The following is a 20,174-nucleotide window of genomic DNA, read 5'->3' on the forward strand; positions in this document are numbered from 1 at the left end:
ATAATTTTTAAATTTTATTTTATTTTTGTGAAATCCTGGGGTTGAACTCAGGCCCTTGTGCTTACCAGGCAAGTGCTTATTCTACTGAGCCATCTCTCCCGTCCCTTTTCAATCGTTTAAACAGAAATAGTTCTTAAAATTGTGATAAAGTAGGGGATCAATTGAAATTTACCATCATCCCCACTTCGGAGGGGCCGGCACATTGGGGACGTGCACTGGTGAGTTCGGCCCTCACTGCCACCCATCTCTCAAACTCTCCCACCCCAGACTGAACCCCCGCATCTGTTAAGCATCGTGACTCAGTGGCACACACCTGTGACCCAGCTACTCAGGAGGCTGAGACAGGAAGATCTCAGGTTCTAGGACAACCTGGGTAACTTAGTGAGACCCTGTCTCCAAACAAAAACTAAAAAGGGCTGGGGAAAAACCAACACCAAAAACCACCCATTCCCTACCCACTCCAGTAGCCAACTTCTATTTTTTTTTTGTGGCAGAATGGAGGATTGAACTCAGGCCCTTGCACTTGCCAGGGAAGCACTTATTCCACTGAGCCATCTCCCCGGCCCCATAGCCAACTTCTATTCTGACTCACTGTGGGCTCTGGCCGCCAGTGGGATCCCACACATGGGGCTCCCGCAGCACCCCAGGGAGTAAGGCCCTGAGCAGTGCTGGGCCTTGCCCACTCCCGCCGCAGCCCAAGCCTCTGGAGTGAGCAGGGTCCAGGCAGGAAATTCTTTGAATTTCTCTGAAGCCCAGGATGACGATGATGGTGGTGGTGGTGGTGGACGGAGACGCTGTTGGAGGCGGAAGGAATCTCTGGCTTCCCACCTTGTGCCAGCCTCTGCCAGGACAGCCTGGGGGGAATGCAGGGCGGAGAGCGAGGACTGAGGCCCGCCGCCCTGGCTCTTGTCCTCTGGCCCTGCGTGGCCCACCACACTGGCCCTGGTGACCCTACCTGACTCCTTCCTTCCTTCATTTCGAGGCAGGATCTCGCTACGTGTTCCAGGGTGGACGTGAATGCCCTACACGGCTCTGGTTGGCTTTGAACTCATGGCGATCCTCCTGCCTCAGCCTTCCAAGCGCTGAGATGACAGGTGTGAACTACCACGTCCGACCCGTTGTTCTTTTTGTGCTGTGGGTGGGAGGGCTGGGGAAACTGAGGCGCAGGAACTCATGTCTCCACCGTCTTCCAGGGCAGAGGCCGCAGCTGCATCTCCTCAAGTAGAGTGTCCGCTCGCTACGGGAGCACGCGGAGAGGTGTCCTGGGCCCGCCTCTGGCCCGGAACCCTCCTTTGCCTTGGGGGCTCCGCTCCTCCCCGCTTCCTCCATGTGACAAATAGAGAAACTGAGGCTCCCCGGGGAGGAGCCCTTAGGAAAGCTGTGTGGCCCGGGTCTCCGGTGGCCTTGAGGCTCCTTCGTGCGTTGCCGGCCCTGGCCTTCGGGTGCGCACGCCTGCTGCCCCCGTGTGGCCATCTCAGGGACTGCAGGGCCCCGCGCGCGGACCCAGGGTGCAGGGACCGGAGTGCCGCAGGTTGCTGTTCACCTGCAAGCGTGAAGCCTGCCTCACTTTCGGCTGGTGCTCGTGAGATGTGGGGGTGCCCTGGTGTGCAGCCCGGGCCAGGGCGAGTGCTGTGGGTCGCCGGCGGGTCCCTCACCACCCTTGGCCTATTCTCAGCCAGAAACTGGCGCTCAAACTCTCTGCCTTTGCACAAGCGGTGTAACCGTTCATTCTGAGGCTGTTTATTATTTGTTTTGTTTTGAAGGCAGGGTCTTGAAAAATGCCAGTTCAGGGTGCCATACTAGTTCAAGGGCGCTAATAGGCCATAGGAGGCACTAGTAGCCCAGGCTGGCCTCAAACTCTCAGTGATCTTCCTGCTTCTGCCTCCCCAGTGCTGGGATTAAGGGTGTGTGCCATCGTTCGGGGCTGTATTTATGTTCTTGCAGAGCCAGTCTTGAGCCCAGGCCTTGTATACTCCAGGCCACTGTGCTGCCACAGAGCTGCACTCCAGCCTCTGGGTTGGGAGAATCAAATTTGCTTTCAGAGGAAAGCAGAGGCAAGTGCCTGGTTAGTTTATCAGAGGATGAAGCAAACAGGTATTTATTTATTTATTTATTTAGCAATTGATTGATTGATTGATTGATTGATTGTAGTGGTGGTAGAACCCAGAGCCTTTGCATTGAGTGTTGGGATATGCCTGCAGTCTGGTCAGTAACTATCATTTATGAGGGAAATTCCTGCTCATCCCCAATTCCTGCATGAGACTTCAGGGGCAGGCGCCACCAGCCCCCGACACAGACAGGGAGACAGAAGGCTCTTGCCGAGCGTGCAACACAGCTCTACCCACCAGGCAGCACCGTCTTTTACAAACGCACAGCTGGGGAGGTCGGGCTCCCTTGTGCCTGGCATAGTCCTGGCATTCAGCAGGCTCCTAGTGAAGTCTGAGTGACAGCTGGGGGACCCGAGGACATCATGCCATGACTAAGATGCCGGGGTCTGCACGATCAGAGCCGGAGTCCCCGGGGGTGGAGCGGGCTTCCGGTGGGGCACACGGGATCTGGAGCCCCCGCCTGGGTGGTAGGCTGCGGAGGAGGGCGACTTGCTTCTGAGTTGCTTCCTGTCTGCCTGTTTACACTCACATTCTGATGTGTGTGGCCCTCGTGCACTATAATTGCAACGCGTGCCCACGTGCGTGTCCAATAAACGAACGCGGAAGTAAATAATCACCTGGGCACTCCTAAACAGGAGCCTAGAGGATGGAAGCAGCAGGTCTGGGGGTGGCAGGGACTAGGATGAGCTCCCAGGTGACTCTGTCACACGCAGGTGGCCCTGGACCACGACCACACTTGGGGAACAAAATCACCAGCTGGGTCCTCTTCCCAGTGGCCAAGCAGCCAGGATCATTTGCATGATTTTGCATATATTTGCATGACTCCTTTAGTTCTCTATAAAGTCTGTGCTGGCCCTTAGCTTCTCTTTTGCAGAATCCTGAACAAAACTCCCCCTACCCTGTCCCCAGGATCCCCATCTGTGTGATCCCAGGACCCCTCCTGCCCACTGCCCAGCCCTAGGTGAACTCTGGTCCCTTTACCTGGTCTCCCACACCCCAGATTCCCAAGACCTGGGCACATGGGTCCTTCTCCCCATGTACCAGGCCTGCCTACCTTATCCCAGTGTGCACTGGGGACTCCTCAGATCTCACCCCAGAGGAGCCTCAGGGAGGTCCCTAGGCTCCCGGGAGAGTGGCTGCCCCTCCAGCCCACTGCCTGCTTCTGAAAGAGCTGCCATTTCCGTGCATCTCAAGTTGGTGTTATTTGGGTTTTGTTTTGCCTTGCTTGCTTTAATTAGGTCTTTAAAATTACCCAAGTCATACAATTTATGGAAAAACAGTCCAGTCAGGTGTGGTGGTGCAGGCCTGCAATCCCAGCTTTCAGGAGGCTGAGGCAGGAGGATTGTTGCAAGTTCCAGACCAGCCTGGGCTACAAACTGAGTTCAAGGCCAACCTGAGCTGCATAGTGAGACCCTGTCTCAAAAAGACAGCAACAGCAGCAACAAAAACAAAAATAATACGGTGGCACACACCTGTAATCCCAGAATTTGGAGGCTGAGGCAGAAGGATTACCATGAGTTCAAAGCCAGCCTGGACTACAGAACAAGACCCCCCATCTCAAAATGAACCCCAAATCAAATACATGTGACTAAGGCTGGGGGTGTAGCTCAGTGCACCCTTGAGTTCTATCTCCAGCACGTACACACACACACACACACACACACACACACACACACACACACACAGAAACCCAACAATCCAGAAGTATCTGAAAAAATAAGAGGTTTTTCTTTTTAACCCTGGTCTCCTCTCTAGGAAAAGCCACTGGGAAGTTTCCTTCCGCACCTTTTTGTATTTAGACATCTATGTGATATGTACAAATATACTGACCTACCTTGGTATCATAAGATGTGCATGTGAAAGATCTAGCTTTATTTATTCAGTTGGTTTGTCTCACTATGTAGTTCAGCGTGGCCTTGAGCTGCGTAGCCCAGGCTGCATGCTACTTGGGGTGATTTTCCTGCCTCAGCCTCCCACATGGTGGGATTGCACAGGCATATGTAGAGATGTGAAGTTCGAAGTAAAACAATAGGACACCTGTGCTCACTGTCCATACAAATTGCCAGTGTCCTCGGAATGCGTTCTTGGGCCTCCCACAGCACCCCTCCCCTTTATTTTCTTTACAGATTGGTCACATTTAGGATTCCCTGAATAATAAGTTGAGGATGCAAATTGCTAAATTCTCACGTGTGCAACGTGTCTGGCTTTCTTTTCTTTGGTGGGAGCCCATTTGTACTCCTACCAAAGTGCCTGAAAATCCCCATGTCCCCATAGTCCCCCATCCTTACCAGATCTGGCACCTCCGACTTCAGAAGCTGCCAAAGTTGTTGTAGAATCCCACCTCTTCGGGGCCCTAATTTGCATTCCCCTGATTACTAATGGTATTGAGAATCTGCTTTGTTGACATCATCCATATCCTTAGAGAACCTTTCATCCTCTGGCTGTGTCAATCACTGCAAGGTTATGACAAAGTCTCTAAACTATGACAGTGGGCTTCTTAACTTCACCTTGTTTTGCTTTATATATTTTGAGGTAGTGTTATTAGGTTTGTATGAGTTTGGAATTGTTATGCTTTCCGGGAACTCCATACGCTTTCTTTGTTGCTAATAGTGCTTTTGCCTTATAGCTTCATTTGTTTGACATTCATATCATGACAAAGCTTTTGATTTTGATCTATTTCCAGACAGAGAAGGACGGTTGATCACCTCCCCCACACTGTGTATGAATCAGATCATTCCAGATTACCAGTTGGCTTTAGTGAGAGGTGACTCAGTTTCTCATTTAAAAAATATTTGTGGAGAGAGGGAAGGTGAGAAGGGGGAGAGACCGGTCAAAATATGTTATATACATGTATGAGAAGTCCAAAAACCTATTTGGTGAAAAATATATGCAATGCATATTTTGTAAAAGTATTTTTACTATGGAACCTTTTAAGCATACGCAAAAGTACAGAACAGTATAAAATAAACCAGATGAGGTGGCACACATCTGTAATCCCAGCACTGGGGAGGCTGAGGCAGGAGTTTCACCATGAGTTTGAGGCCAGCCTTGGCTACATAGTGACAATCTGTCGAAAGAAAGAAAAGAAAAAGAACCGCTAGACATCTGTCAGCCAGCCTTTTTTTTGGGGGTGGGCAGGGTCTCACTGTGTGGTGCATGCAAACTCAGCAATTTTCCTGCCTCAGTCTCCTGAGTACTGGGATTATGCCTGGTCAGAAGAGAGCTTTTAACCCCAGATTATAGCCACATCCCCATCAGGATGTGGGCGACCCGGGTGGGTCCAGGACCAGCTCGTTATCAGTCTAGTCCAGCAGTGTTCTACACAAACACGTGAGCTGCAGAAATGGTCCTTACACATTTGTAGGAATGGCATCAAAAACACAAAATGGGGCTGCAGGCCAAACAAAACACGAGGACAAAGGCACAGGCAGAAGCCAATCCCGGCTTCCGTCCCCACCTCCAACTCTGCTCTGACGCTCTTCCATCTCTTCTTCACTGCTTGACCTCAAAAGCTCTTTCATGGCCTGGCAAGACACAGCACACCTGCACTTACAGCACCCAGGGAGGCTGAGGCAGGAGGATGGCAAGTTCAAGCCTAGCCTGGGCGATTTATCAATTTAGTAAGACTCTGGCCCCAACATTCATTTTTTTCCCCAACATTTAAAAAAGGGATGAGGATTTAGCTCAGTAGCTGGGTTCAGACCTCAGTACCATGTGGGGGAAGGCTTTCACCCTCAAAGCCTCCATCTGTATGCCTGTGCAATGGGCAGCCGACAGCCACCCAGGCCGCCACGGGGTGGCGCTGTGGTGCAGCCTCAGGGCCACAGTGACCCTGAGACCGCAGGGAAATTTTAGAACAGCCCCTCTGGGGTGGGCCTCTCTGAAGAGGGGCAAGTGAGGTTATTCCCATCACTACACCAGGAAGGGACACACAACCTAACATGCCCAACAGTCGACCCCATAGGAGGGGTGAGGGCACGCGGTGCTGGCCCTTGTTCTCCCCTGGACAACGGGGACCCTGTCTCCTGGGGACAGGAGCCCAGTACTCAGATGATGGCTACATCGGCCCTGCCAGCTGTCCTGCCCCACTCAAGAGATGCGGTTTGCAGGTGAGGATAAGAGGAGACGCCCTAGTGATCCCCATGTGTCTCCTATTAATAGTCAGCCCCCAGGTGAACGGTCAGACCCCAGATAGTCACAGTCCAGCTTGGGGTCCCCACAAAGTCCCTTCTGGCTCTGGCCAGACCTGGAGCAGGGTAACATGGCATGGACTTTTCCTGCCCTGCCTGGGGTCTCAGTTTCTCTGTCTCCCCCAATTCGCCCCTGGGTTGGGGGGACTCCCCCGCCCCGCCAGGCCCCTGTGTGCCCTGTAAGAGCAGGTGTCTCTCCATACCATGGCCACAAGGGTGGGCGGCTCAGGCCACTCAGAGTGGCCAAGGCTGTGACTCTGACTGGGGCTGCTGGGGACCCTCCTGCTAGCTGGGCATGTTGCCCTCTTTTGTCACCGTAACCTTACCTGGGCAATCACCTTCAGGAGGAAAGGCTATTCTGGTTCCGGAGGATCCAGTTCGAGGTCGTGTGGTCCTGTCGCCTTTGGGCCTCTGTGAACCTGGACCATCACAGCAGCTGAACAGACAGGAAGTGGGGTCCCATCTCCTGTCAAGGCCCCAGGGACCTTCCTGTAGGTCCCCAGCTCCTGAAAACTCTGCCATCTCCCACCAGTGCTATAGGCAGAGCCTGGGCCTTTCACCCATGAGTCTTTGGGGCAGGGACAGTCTGGATCCCAACTCCCATCAGAGAGCACAGAAGTTCAAGACCAGCCTGGACAACGTAGCAAAGACCCAGACCAAAAGCAAGAGGCCTGGGCTCTGCAACTGGAGGGGTTGGGCATCCCACTGAAGCAGGCGAGGGCTGGAGGCTTAACCTCCACTGAGAGTCTGAGCAGGTTGTGCAGTGGGGCGGGGCCCAGGGAACCCTCTCAGAAAGGTGGGAGCTGCCACAAGTGTCCACTCCGTGGGCACCAGCCACACCTCCGCCTCCCAGGAAATGGGGACAGGTTCAGGCCACAGAGCTGCTGGGCTGAACAGGCCACAGGCCTGTGCCTTCCACATACAAGGAGCAGGAGAGGAGCTGTCCCTGGCTTCTTGGTCCCCTCTGGCTGGGGTTTTCTTCCTCTCCAACGTTGGTTTTAGTGGCTTCCAGCTCCAGCCCTAGCCAGGCCTCAGCAGAAGCCTAAATTCCCGCAGTGCTCTGGGGTGGGCAGTGCCACAGCCTCCACTCTTTTCCCCAGAGGAGAGCCCTGCCCTGGCCTCCAGCTGCGCTTGGTGCCTTCACACCCTGCTCCACGGCTCTCCTCTGTCCCCATCTTCCTCTCCTTCTCTGTCAGTGTCTCTGTCCCCTCCTCCAGGTGTTGAGCAGAGGGAGGGGGAGGGAGGACAGGCCTGGTTCAGGGCAAGGAGGTGGGGGAGGGGTGGAGGCTGGCCTTGGGACTCATGGGGGCCATGGGAGAAGGGTCCTGGCTCTGGACGAGGCGCTGTGAAGTACCCTTGGCCTTCCTCCCACAGAGACACCTACTGACTGCCTCCCTCCTTCCCTCCCTCCCACAGGGTCCTAGCCTACCTGTCCTGTTTTCATGGCACCCACATCCGAAGTGGACAGCCACGGTGACAACAAGGCTGCAGGAGCCCTGGCTGCTGCCCTAGCAATTTACCTCCCCAGGGCAGAGTCCCCTGTGGGGTGAATGAGAAGTTCTTTGGGACCTTTGGGGTTCACTTTCGGACAGAGTGCAGACCTAAGGGTGTTGGGCTCATGTCCGATGACCCCCAGGACCCAAGCCAAGGGATACAGGCAGTAAATGGCCAGAGGGTGGCCTGGGACCACAGGTGCATGGCGGCCGGGCTGGGAGAGACGTAGCAGACTTTGACAAGTGCCTGTTTGTCTTGCCTTACCCTATCCCCAGGATCTCCTGGCATCTTCTGAGAGACAGGAGCATAGTCCCAGTCCGGCTCTCTAGATTCCCCAGCTGCCTGCAGCTTGCCATCCTCCTGCCTCAGCCCTGGAGGTGCAGGGGGCCTAGGTGTGCACCCCTACAGCCTGCTGTCTCAAACTTCTTCATTTTCTCTTTGAATTTGTGCTCTGTAAGTGAACGTCAGCGATACAGTGCGTGTGCCCGAGCGGAGGAGGAAATTGTAAGAAAGGGAAACGTTTTATATTTTAGTGACTTTGATGGTTTTTAGCATCTTCCTGATGTCTTGGAGAAGAGACCCACGTTCTCATCCAGCCGGGTGCTCCTTGGAGTACACAGCTGGCCCTGGACCAGTAGGACAAGGACCCTGGACAACAGCCTGGAGAGGGCAGGGTAAAGGTCCTGGGTCCCCTCTCTTCCCTTCCTGCTCCCCAGCCACCCACCAGTCTGGGCTGGGCCGGTGAAGAGGAGCAGCAGCGGCACCTCCAGACCCTGCAAGGCTGGTGTGCCCATGTGCACCCCAGGAGCCAAGGCCTGAGCTCTTGCCACCCCCAGAGGCAGCCATCAGGCCACCAGGAGCCACGCTGAGCGCTGAGCCTGGAGCAGAGTGGGGAGGCAGGTGGGAGGCGGTGACAGGTGGGAGAGGAAGGTGAGTCAGCAGGGCGGAGCTGAAGCCTCCAGGGAGCAGCCCGAGTTTGCAGGAGCTGAGGCCTCCAGCACTTGGAGCCTCCTGCAGCCTGTGTCTCTGTGTCTCTGTGTCTCTCTGTTTCTCTGCTTCTCTGTCTCTGTCTCTCTGTCTCTATCTCTCTGTGTCTCTGTCTTCCTCCCTCTCTCTCAATCTGTCACCTGCACCCCCACCCCGAACGACACTGTCTCTCCCCTTTACCACTCCAGTCAGAAAGTCCTGGCTTTTGGGTCACCTTGTCTGTGACCAGACAGACAGGCCACCTTAGAGGAGCAATTGTCTGAAGTGTCCAGGCAAGTGGCAAGCTGGCGGCAGAAGATGTTTGGGAGGGAGGAACCCTAAGTTATCCCTAATTGCTCCTCCTGGCATAGCCCCCTGTGTGTCCCTGTCCATCCTGCAGCCTAATCTCTTCTCAGGGGACAGCTGTACATCCTGTGAGATGAGTCCCAGTTCCAGGTGGGGCCCTTAAGTACCCTCGGTCACTCCTTGTTGTACAAAACATTGGGAAATGAAGCAGGCAGGAGAGGAGGAGATGGGGTTCCCAGGGCTGGAAGAAAACTGAAGGATGTGGAGGGTGTCACCCTGGGTCCAAGGAAGCCTCTCCTGGCACTCAGAGGCCTTGGGCTCCCTCGTTAAACTGTTAAAGCATGTGGATGCCCAGTGGTTTTCTTTAGGGCTGGTGGGCGGTGTCCATTCCCAGGGCTGCCCTTTAACAGTGGGTGAGCCTGGTGGTCAGCTCCCTATGAACCCTGAGGTAGCTGGCACCTTGGCACGGAGGGTCCCCAGGACCAGGGAGGATGCTTTCTGCTTTCCTGCAATCTGAGTACTCTGTACATAGCTGGTGGTGGAACAGAGCGAGAGCTGAGGGCAGCTGCAGACTCTCGAGGGGCCTAAACGAGGTTGCCTGGCATGGCCACCCTTCCTTCCTTCTGCACACATGTGACTTGCTTTCTCTCCCAAGAGGTGGAGCCTCGCTTCTAGCCCTGGGCACCTCAGCTGGCTGGGTGACCTGGACGGCCAACACCAAGCCCTGGGAGTGACATTCTATAAGTTCAAGCCTAGGCTCTGGAGAGACCTAGCAGCTTCTGCTTCCACTCCTCAGTGGCTGCCCTGAGATGCTGAGAAAGGGTCTGATGCCAAGCTACGGAGGAGGGGAGGTGCCCAGGGGAGAGGCACAGCCTGGGTGATGTGTAGGTCGCCTTGGTGCTTCCTCCGCTGGCCTGGCACTAGGTGCAGCTGTGGGAGTGCAAGCAGGGCAGCTGGGCGGGGAGCCCACCCATGGGAGATCGAGGGAGGGTGAACCATGGGGACCTGAGTTCTCAGGGAGCTGAGTGTTCCAGGGCACCTCACAGTGAGGCAAAGACAAGGCCTGGTCTGACCAAGCTTCCCACTGGCTCCCAGAACCCTTCCTGCCACCGTGGCCTGCAGACAGCCTGATCACATGCATGTATGCGTGCATGTGTGTGTACATGGGCGTGAATGTGCCAGTCAGGGAGCCCGTTCCACTTCACAGAGCTTGGACTCAGGTCCAGGCTTTCTGATGCCCACTCGTGACCCCTCCAGTGACCCTGGAAGGACAGTGGCAACCAACATGACCCCTGTAAGGCCAGTGTCTGGGTGGCCAAACACACACACACACACACACACACACACACACACACACACACAGAAATGTGTGCATGCGTGTTCTCTCTCCCACCTATCCTCTCTCTCAGCCAGCTCAGGCCATTGGGCCATATACTTTATTAAAAATAGATAGTTACAAACTCCATTATCAGTCTGAGCTGGGCCAGGAGGACCCAGAGGACCGCAGGGAGGGAGACGGGCAGGTCCTCAGCCTGCCTCTCAGGGTACCGCCTCTGCACCCAAACCCGACACCATCCAGGGGCCACACTTTGGCTTTGAAGGGGCTCTGGGGACAGCCAGCTGGGCAGGGAAGGGTCTGGGCATGACGGTGGGGGGAGGAGAGAGACGACACCCCCCTTTGTCTTGCAGGTAAAAATGGCAGAGGTGGATCTGGCTTCTCTAGCTCACTCCATTTGTAGGTATTTACAAAAGAAAGTCATGAGAGCACAAGGCTGTAGTCATGCAAGAGAAACGCGCCCCTCCCCCCTCCCGGCCCCACCCCCTGCCCTCCCAGAACCCCGAGATGCCCACTCCCCAGCAGTCCAGCCACCTTCCCCAAGTTTGAAGGGCACGGGGGTGGGGCACGTCCTTGCAGGGTCAGTAGGGAAAGGGTGGAAGGTCCAGGTCCACAGCTGCTGGTGGGTAGAGCCTGGGCGCTTGGGCCGAGTCCCCCGGGCCCTCCCCAGGCCTGGGCTCTGAGTCTTGGATGTCCCCACCACCTTCCTCCAGGGGGTCCACAGAGCTAGGTCAGCTCTGTCATGAGCGTGGAAGAGGCATCCTGGCTTCCCACCCACCTGGCAGGGGCTCATACAGCAGGAGGTGAGGCGGGTGGGGCCTGGAGGTCAGATGGCAGACTCCCTGCGGTAGGAGATGTTGTCCAGCGGGAGGGTGGCCTGCATGCGCTCCAGATCCAGGTGGCTGCCAAACTCCAGCATCCGGATGATGCCCGCCTCCTCCTTGGTGCCCGCCTCCAGGCCCAGGCCGGCAGCCACAGCGGCTGCAGCCGCCTCCTCCTCCATCTCCTCCTCCTCCTGGCTCATGAGGGCCAGCTCGTTCTCGTAGCAAAAGGCACTGGGCGGAGGTGGCGGGGCAGGCAGCACGGTGATCTTGCTCTCCTGCAGCTCCCGGGCCGAGCAGCAAGGCGTGCCGGCCACTTCATAGGTCTTGTGGAAGCGCGAGTAGTCCACCTTGTAGTGGCTCTTCTCCTCGAAGACCACGGGCTCGAAGCGGTGGCCCCACAGGATCTCGCTGGCCAGGTAGGAGCTGCGCGCCTGGGTAGTCATGGCTGTGGCCTCCACCATGCCCTCCAGGATGACCACAATCTCAAAGTCCTCTGACTCCAGCTCCTCCTTGCCCATGCCATAGAGTGGGCTGTCCTCGTCGATCTCGTGGACGATGATGATGGGCGACACCAGGAAGATGCGGTCCAGGCCGATGTCGTAGCCCACGTTGAGGTCCCGCTGGTCCAGCGGGAGGTACTCGCCCTCCTGGGTCATGTAAGGCTTGATGAGCTGCGCGCGCACGTGGGCCTCCACGATGTGGCTCTTGCGCAGGTTGCCCACGCGCCACATGAGGCAGAGCTTGCCGTCGCGCACCGAGATGACCGCGTGGTGGCTGAACAGCAGCGTCTGTGCACGCTTCTTGGGCCGAGCCATCTTGGCCATGATGGTGCCAATCATGAAGGAGTCGATGACGCAGCCCACGATGGACTGCACCACGACAGCGATGACGGCCAGCGGGCACTCCTCCGTCACGCAGCGGAAGCCGTAGCCAATGGTTGTCTGCGTCTCTACGGAGAAGAGAAAGGCGCCCAGGAAGCCGTTCACATGCATGATGCAGGGCTTGGGGGCCGCTGGGGTCGCCCCGCCATTGCCCGCCTGTGCCCCGGTGGCCGGCACCGCCGCGCTGGCCTCCAGGTCACCGTGGAAGAACGCAATGCACCAGAAGAGGAGGCCGAAGAAGAGCCAGGAGATGAGGAAGGCCGCGGAGAAGATCATGAGCATGTAGCGCCAGCGCGTGTCCACGCACGTGGTGAAGATGTCCGCCATGTAGCGCTGGGACTTGTTGCTCAGGTTGGCGAAGTACACGTTGCACTGGCCGTTTTTCTTCACGAAGCGGTTGCGGCGTTTCCGCCGGGGCACGTGGGCCTGCCCGTTGCGGCTGTGCCCGTGCATGTCCTGAGGCCGGCGTGGTCACCTGGGAAGACACAGGGCCTGTGGAGGAGAAGCCAGACAGGTGAGGAGCTGGGCAGGGAGGGCCGCAGGGGGAGCAGAAGGCGGAACGGGAAGCCAAGACCTTGGCCGGCCTGGAGGGGGCGCGTGACAGGCAGTGTAGCTCTGTGTACCTGGCTGTCCCAGCCCTGAGACCGGTGTCCCCCTGAGCGGGATCCCCTGAGAGTTGCTCTTCCAACTACCGTTTGCCTGCTGTGTTGGAAGCCCCCTGATGCCCATGCTAACGCTGGGCTCCACCAGCCCTGAGGTGTGTCACCTAGCTGGGCTCAGCCTCTGCACTTCGGGGTGTCTCTGAGGCTGGACATCCACTTGTGCTGTCCCATGCAGGGGCCACGGACCACCCATGGGTTTTTATATGTAATTAAAACTAAACAAAAATTCAACATCCATTCTTCTTTTTGGTGTTGTTGGTTTGGGTTTCTTTTTTGCCACGGAGTGTCACTATGTACTCCAGGCTGTCCTGGAACTTGCTGTGTAGCCTAGGCCTGCCTTAACCTCGAGATCCTCCTGCTTCAGCCTGCTGAGTGGTGGGCTCACAGGCTGTACCGACATGCCTGGCTTTTCATGTCCTTATCTGCACTAGCATTTTATGTGCTTGGGAACCACTGGTGGCCAATGGCTACTGCAGAGACACAGAAGATACAAGCTATTTCCATCATGTAGGAAAAGGCAGGAGACTGGACAGCCCCCTGAGGGTCTGAATTCCATCTTGAACGCTTCCTTGCTTTTATTCCTTGGAGCCACGGAGCCCTAGAGTCCTGTTGTCTCCAAACTCATTGGGAGCAGCGGCAGTGGCCGGTAAGAATCCAGTGTGGTGGTTCCGCATAGAGGAGGGAAAGCCCGAGCTTTGGTCCTGCAGCTATACACAGGCAGCTCAGAGAGGGCTATTGGCCTACCCAAGGCCCCACAGTGGGAAAGTAAGTGGCTCAAACTCAGATGAGCTCGTGGTGTAGACCTGGAGAGGAAGAGGTGACACCCTGCTATGTCACCAGGCCACCTGGCAACTAATGTAGTGCCCCTCTTGAGCCACAGGTTTCTCACCTATAAGATGGGGATAAAAGAAACCCTTCTCTCACAAGAGCCAGTGAGGACAGTCACCCTTCTGCCTGTCTTTGCCATTCCCCACTAGGAATCAGAGGGGAGCGGGCTGGGCCTGTCAGAGTCCCAGCTGTTTGCGTGGAGGAGGCTTGTCACCCACTGGTGCCGGCACACAGCTAGCCTGTGGAAAGCAGACGCTGGCTCCCCGCTCCCTGCCCCAGGCTCCAGGACCGAGTTTGTGCCGCCTAGGGCCTCAGAGCCAGGAGGGCCAGGACCCGGTCTGGGTCCGTTATCATTTTGGCCCAGAATTATATAAGGCTGGAAGTTTCTATTTTCTGTTATATTCTTCTTCCTGATCTAATTGTGCATCTGTGGCAATGTTTATACACTTCCCCAGTTCAGGACAACTTGGTTGCCGCAGCAACCGGTGCGCGCCAACGCTATAATTTAGAGATCAACAGCTCCTGAGCCTGCCTCTTCCCAGAGTCTCGGAATCCCAGCCCCCACGGCCACCCCACCCGACCCGGGCTCCTTCCCTTTTCCTGCCCCATGGATCAGGGGCTCCCCTGTGACTTAGGCAAGTCATTGATCTCCACAAGCCTCAGTTTCCTTGTCTGGAGAATGGAACGAATGCCCAGCAGCCTGAGAATTCAGTGGCAATTCTGGCTCATGCAATTCTGGCTCTGTGCAGGTCCTAACTTGTCGCCATTTATGTTTTGTGTGCCGGAGATAAAACCCAGGACTCCTTGCGTGCTAGACAAGTGCCGCTGAGCTACACCCAGGCCCTGCAGGTCCTGACTTAGGCCCCACACCCTCTCTGCCACCTCTCCGAGTCCCACAGCTTAGGCTCCAATTGGGGACCCAAGGAGACCGGATGCCTGGTGCACCTTTTGGCCAAACCCAAGTGTCCAGGAACATCTTCTGTCACCGATCCCCCTCCACGTCCCACCCACAACCAGAGGGATGCAAGGTCACTGGGCTCAAGATCCTTTTTCTGCATCTGAGGCTCAGGACATCCAGGTACAGAGGACTCAAGTGACTCCTGTCCGTGTGCCTCATGCTCTGGAAAGGAACCTGGGTGTGTCCATTTCCTTCCTGGAGGGGGCAGGGGCCAGAGAGAGAAGACACGGGCTCTGGGCCGCTGTCCACTTGTCTGCAGCAGAGGGGGCCAGGGGACCAGTCTGGTGGCCCAGGCCTAGTAGATGAGGCGCTCAGCTGCCACAGAAGGGGGCTCTTGGTGGTTTCTAGGGGACCTGGGGCAAGGGCTGAGCAGCATGTCCCCCAAGCTGTGGGCTCCTGGCCCTCCCCTCCACAGAAGCACTGCCACTGCTCCCTCTCAGGGACAGTCTGGTAACAGATTCTGAGCCAGCCACGGCAGGGACAACTCGAGGTTCTGTGTACCCTGCATGCTCACTCGCACCCCGACCTCTGTCACTAAGAAGAGGCTCACCTGCCCGCACAGCGCTTGGACACCTCGGGGGCAGCGCCATACAGGCTTCCTGAAAAAGGCACAGGGCCCAAAGGATGGAGCAGAAAGGAAAGGCCCCACTGGCAAGAGAGGACACGAGGCGCTAGCTCAATGCCATCTCCTCTGAATATTGAGACTTTATTTATTTTATTTATTACAAAATATTGGGCTGGGGTGCACAAAGCCCTGGAGGTGGGGGACCTCAGTTGTGCAGGTGGCCATGCTATTCCTATCATTAAACTTTCTGGGCTGCAGTGTCTGGCTTCATTCGCTTGCATGGAATGGAATGGAGGGCCCCAGCCCAGGGAGCCCAGCTGCCTGGAGCTCTGCACTGTCCTGAGCCCCCATAAATCCTTCCCGTTCTGAGTCTCAGGTCCTCCTCCACGCCTGAGGCCACTTATCTTCCCGGCCTTGTCCCAGGTGGGGATTTTTTTGAGGATCATGGAATGACATGAAACAGAGGGGTGGTGAGGTGGCCTCTGGCTTTCCAAGCCCCCAAATGCAGCAGCTGACCCAGGGCACAATGAGGAAGCAGTAGGACGCTCCAGTCACTGTCCTGTTTTGTTTTGAGACAAGGTCTCATTAGGTTGCTAGGTCGCCCAGGCTGGCAGCTTTCGATCCTCCTGCTCAGCCTCCTAGGATGCTGGGATTTCAGTGCTGCTACCATGCCTTGCCATCTCGTGGTCATCCTTCCCAAAGGCTGCATCCTGGGGTCCTTTCAGAGGCAAAGGTCCTTCTGGGAAGCCAGGGCCCGGAGGTACCGCCTGCTTTGCAAACCAAATGTCCTTCCCAGCGAGATAAAGAACTAACAATGCCGTTCCGCTGCCAGACTTAATTTTCTTCTTCTTTTACTATGCTGCCAACATCTGAGATATGGGAGCCTCAAGACAAGATTCCACTGGGCACGCAGAGAAACTGAGGCTCAGAATAGACCTGAGTGCAATGTCTGAGGTGGCACAGGAATCCAGTAGCTACCAAAACAGGGCAGGAAGGGGGCTCACGGGGCTGCCGATGTGAGCACCATCACTGTCCTGCCCCCACCTGAGGTTAGGGAGGATGGAGGAGGCCCCAAGGGGCAGGACCCCAGCTCCTGTCACTTCCTGGGCTTTGCTGGGGACACTGTGACATCAAATGTCCCATATGGCCACAACTCTCCGCTGTAAAAGAAAAGCCCTCACCCAGTAGCAGCCCCACCCTCTGCACATCACAGCTGTGGGTGTAGGAAGAGGTGATCCCATAGGGGGGTACAGCCCAGACCCTCCGATATCAGGCAACTTCCTCAGGAAGATGGAGGGGGAGCACTCTACAGAGCTGTAGGTAGGGCAGAGGGGTTGCCGGCTGCAGCTGGGCCGTGTTGAGTACAGGGGTCCCATAATAGTGGCCTGCGCACTGACATGCACCTATAAGCCCAGCTACTCAGGAGGCTGAGGCAGGAGGATCCTGAGCTTGAGGTCAGCCTCGGTTACAGAGAGCTTGTCACACAGTAAACTTTGAAAAGGGGCTGGAAGTGTGTGGCTCAGTGCCTGAGTGCTTGTGTAGCATGCATGAGGCCCTGAGTTCTACATGCAAAAGCAGAAAGGGGCAAAGTGGGCGACCCACTCAGGTCTGGCTGGCTCCAGGTGCTGGCTCCCCCAGTCCCCAGCCTGTGTGCTGCTCACTCTGGTCCCTGTGCCCTGGGTTCTCCGCCTTCCCATCTACACTGTGGTACCCTGAGCTCCCCACCCCTCGCAGTCCCTGCGCTGCTCAGCTTTTGGTGGATTCTGCAGACTGGTGACAGCCATGTGCCCAGGGTGGTGAGCTCTGACCCAGGTCTGCTCCACCACAGCCTCTCTGGGCCTCAGTTTCCTGGTCCTCACATGGCAGTAACAGTGCTGACCACAAGAAGGCTATCACCTGGGGCCTAGAGGAAAACACTACGAGTCTAATCGGCCCCTCTCCCCTTGCTTGTGGGCCTGGCTAGGAGAAAGGGGTGCCAAGGCCAGAGCTGACCGCAGGGGAAACTGTGGCCTCCTGCAGGCCCCCATCCTGCTCCTCAGACCCCAGGAGACCAGGCTCCCTCTTCTCTGGGATGGGGCGCGGGGCAGGGCACACATCTAACCTTCCCAGGGTAACAGCCTCAACTTTGGAGCTTCCAAACGACTTTGCTCCTGTGTGAACTTTGGCAAGTCACTTGCCCTCTCTGGTCCCGCAGGCCTCACCTCTAGGGAAAGCTAAAAATAGAGCTCACTGCATTAGAGCGTGGTGAGGATAAATGGGGCCCGCCTAGCTGCGCAGGTGCAGGCCGAATGATCGATAGGGGTGGGGCGGGCCCCACTCCAGGCCCAAGCTCCTTCGCTTTCCTCCCTGCACCCCCCCCAGCCTAAGTGGGCAAGCACAGCAGCCCCAGAATGGCACAGAACTGGACTGGCTCTCACAAGTGCTCAGACTCCTCTGGGCCTCAGTTTCCCAGTTGCAAAATCAACACATACCTGCAGGTGGTCCAGAAGGTCAGATGCTATTGTCCCCAAAGTGCATACCACAGTGCATGCTGGGTAAAGGCCGTCCCTCCCCACACCAGCCTTTGGCTCTGGGATCCCACAGCTCTGCCACCAGAGCTGTTCTGAGAGCTTTACGCTGATCGATTCCTATTGTGGTGACCTCAGAGGAAGATACTGGTATCATTCCTATTTTAGAAGAAAACCAAGGCACAGAGAGGTTCAGCAACTTGCTCAAGGTCACACAGCTCCCATAGGGCAGATCCAACATCTGGACCCGGGCAGTAGGCCTCGGGGCACACAGATAAAGCGCTCTGCCCTCCTGCCTTGAAGGACCACTGTAGATGTTTGCTTCCACTTGAACACACTGCCCAACCCTATGGTGACAGATTCTAGGAAGCAAGTCCTACTGGGCAAGGAGAAAACAGACTAGGATTCAAAGGCAACCTCAACTCCCTCCATGGTGGTGGCCTCCGACCCCTACCTCCTGTAGCTTTTCCGTCCTCTCTGCCTTATGCACCACCTCCATGCTTGCTTGTTCAGTTAGCACTGGGGATCGAGCCGAAGGGTGGGGTACCACTGAGCTACACCCTTCAGCTACACCCTTCAGCACTTTTGATTTTGAGACATGGTCTTTTTTTTTTTTTTTAATTTTAGGACAGAGTTTACAGGTCTCACTTATTGGTCGGACTTGTAGTGATCCTCCTGTTTACAGCTTCCCAAGTGCTGGGATTACAGGTGCACACCACCATGCCCAGTCTCAATCGCTGTCTGGGCCGGCACAGCAAGCCCCAGGGATTGGGGATCGAACTCTGGGCCCCTGCATCTGTCTAAGCAGGCGCTTTAATCCACTGAGGTATTTGACCGGCCCTGAGACATGGTCTTGATAAGTTGCCAGGTTACCCAGGCTGGACTGAAACTCATGATCCTCCTGCCTTGGCCTCCCAAGTAGCTAGCATTGTGCTTCACACCATGCAGGTTACTAACTGCACAACTGCTAGGTGTCAGACACAGGCCTGGAACTCATTCAACCCATGGGTCAGCTGGGAGATGTTCTGCAGATAATCTAAGGTGTGACTGAAAACTATGGCGAATGCTCAAATTGAAAATTTTACTACCGGAAAAGACACATCGCCACTTACCCACCCTTCCAATACCTCTCACTCATCCCATCACTCTTGCCATTTCCTGAAGCAGCTCTAGAAATCTGCTTCCCTGAGTGGCTTTTGTTGCACTCTTGTGGCTGCCTGGATGTCTGGGACCCATTCAAAGCATTTCCCTTCCGTGATCATTTTGACTTTGGGGAAGAGCAGGAAGTCATGTGGTGCCAGATCTGGTGGACCAGGACACAGCGTCATTTCTACAAGTCTGCCTTTCAGCTGGCTAGCTCTTGGCAGCAGCATTCAATTTATTATTATTATTATTATTATTATTATTATTATTATTTTAAATCACACCTCCACCTGCAAGCAGGCACAGGGAATTCAATCCCTGGGCCCCCGGGAGACTGGGCATGGTGGCGTGTGCCTGTAATTCCAGCTCTTGGGAGGCTGTAAACAGGCAGATCACTGTGAATCGAATCTAGTAGTGAGACCCTGAACACCCTGTAGACCCCTTCTCTAAAGTAAAAAAAAAAAAAAAATCACACCTCATAAAGACACTCACAAGGAGGACTTCCAGAGCTGCTGCAAGAAGTGGTAGGAACAACTGGAATGAGGGTATTCAAAGGGAGGGGAAGATTCTGAGGAGTGTTCATGGCAGTATGTCTTTTACTGTAATAAATGTTTTGCAATTAAAATATTCACTGTCTATTTTGATCGTTTATCATATGCATTTGCACAGGCGAAGGGGACCACAGTTTGATCCCCAGCTCCACATGCCTAACCAGACCCACCCTTGAGGCAGCCTGAGCTAGCCAAAAAAATAAAAAATAAAAAATAAAAATTTGCATAGGCAGGCGGCTACCCATTGGATTAAGAGGTTTGAGGGCAAAGTGTGAGGTGTCTGAGGGAGCAGGCAGGGGCTCTGGGCTGGGGCCTTTCTACAGGCAAGCTGAGACCTGCATGGGAAGTGGGAAGTGGTCAGGAAAGTTTCGGATCTCTGTGAAAATTGGAGGTAGATCTTAGGATCTGTCACCTGCCCAGGATGAGGATACAGAGACTGAAGGCAGCGAGGGTTGGGAGTCTCTTCCTCAGGGCCACAGCAAGTAGGTGGGAAGGTTGAGCTTGCCTGCTTTAGTCTTTTAAATTTTCATGTGAAATCTTTAAGACCCACTGGAAGAAAACAATAAACCCATGTGTCTGTCACCAAGTTTAAGAAATCAAATATTCCTAACAGGGTCCTAAGGTCACCTGCCCACATCTGCCTCATCCACAGCCTGGGTCACATGTGACAGTACGCAGTGAGTTGGTCTCTGTGGCTGCTGTGTGACACAGCAGAAGCAGGAAGCGGGCAAGGAGGCAGTGCTGGTGGCAGAGCTGGAGGGAAGGAAGGGGGTTGGGGGACCTTGCAAACAGAGCCCCCAGCTGATTGGTTGGAGAGTGTTGAGGACCGGACATCAAGAGTGACAGGTAAGGGGC

The 20,174-nt window shown here is 55.6% G+C and overlaps 1 protein-coding gene across 1 annotated transcript in view; it reads right to left on the reverse strand.

The window, feature by feature from the left end:
- Positions 1 to 10,780: 10,780 nt before the first annotated feature.
- Kcnj4 (potassium voltage-gated channel subfamily J member 4) overlaps positions 10,781 to 20,174 on the reverse strand; it is a 21,006-nt gene continuing 11,612 nt past the window's right edge. Inside the window, exon 2 of the mRNA XM_004634616.2 lies at positions 10,781 to 12,597. Coding sequence (XP_004634673.1) covers positions 11,227 to 12,558 — 1,332 coding nt within the window. The 5' untranslated portion in view covers positions 12,559 to 12,597 and the 3' untranslated portion in view covers positions 10,781 to 11,226. The remainder of the gene's footprint in view (positions 12,598 to 20,174) is intronic.

Source organism: Octodon degus, unplaced genomic scaffold, assembly GCF_000260255.1.
Source record: "Octodon degus isolate 3935 unplaced genomic scaffold, OctDeg1.0 scaffold00064, whole genome shotgun sequence".
Lineage (NCBI taxonomy): Eukaryota > Metazoa > Chordata > Mammalia > Rodentia > Octodontidae > Octodon > Octodon degus.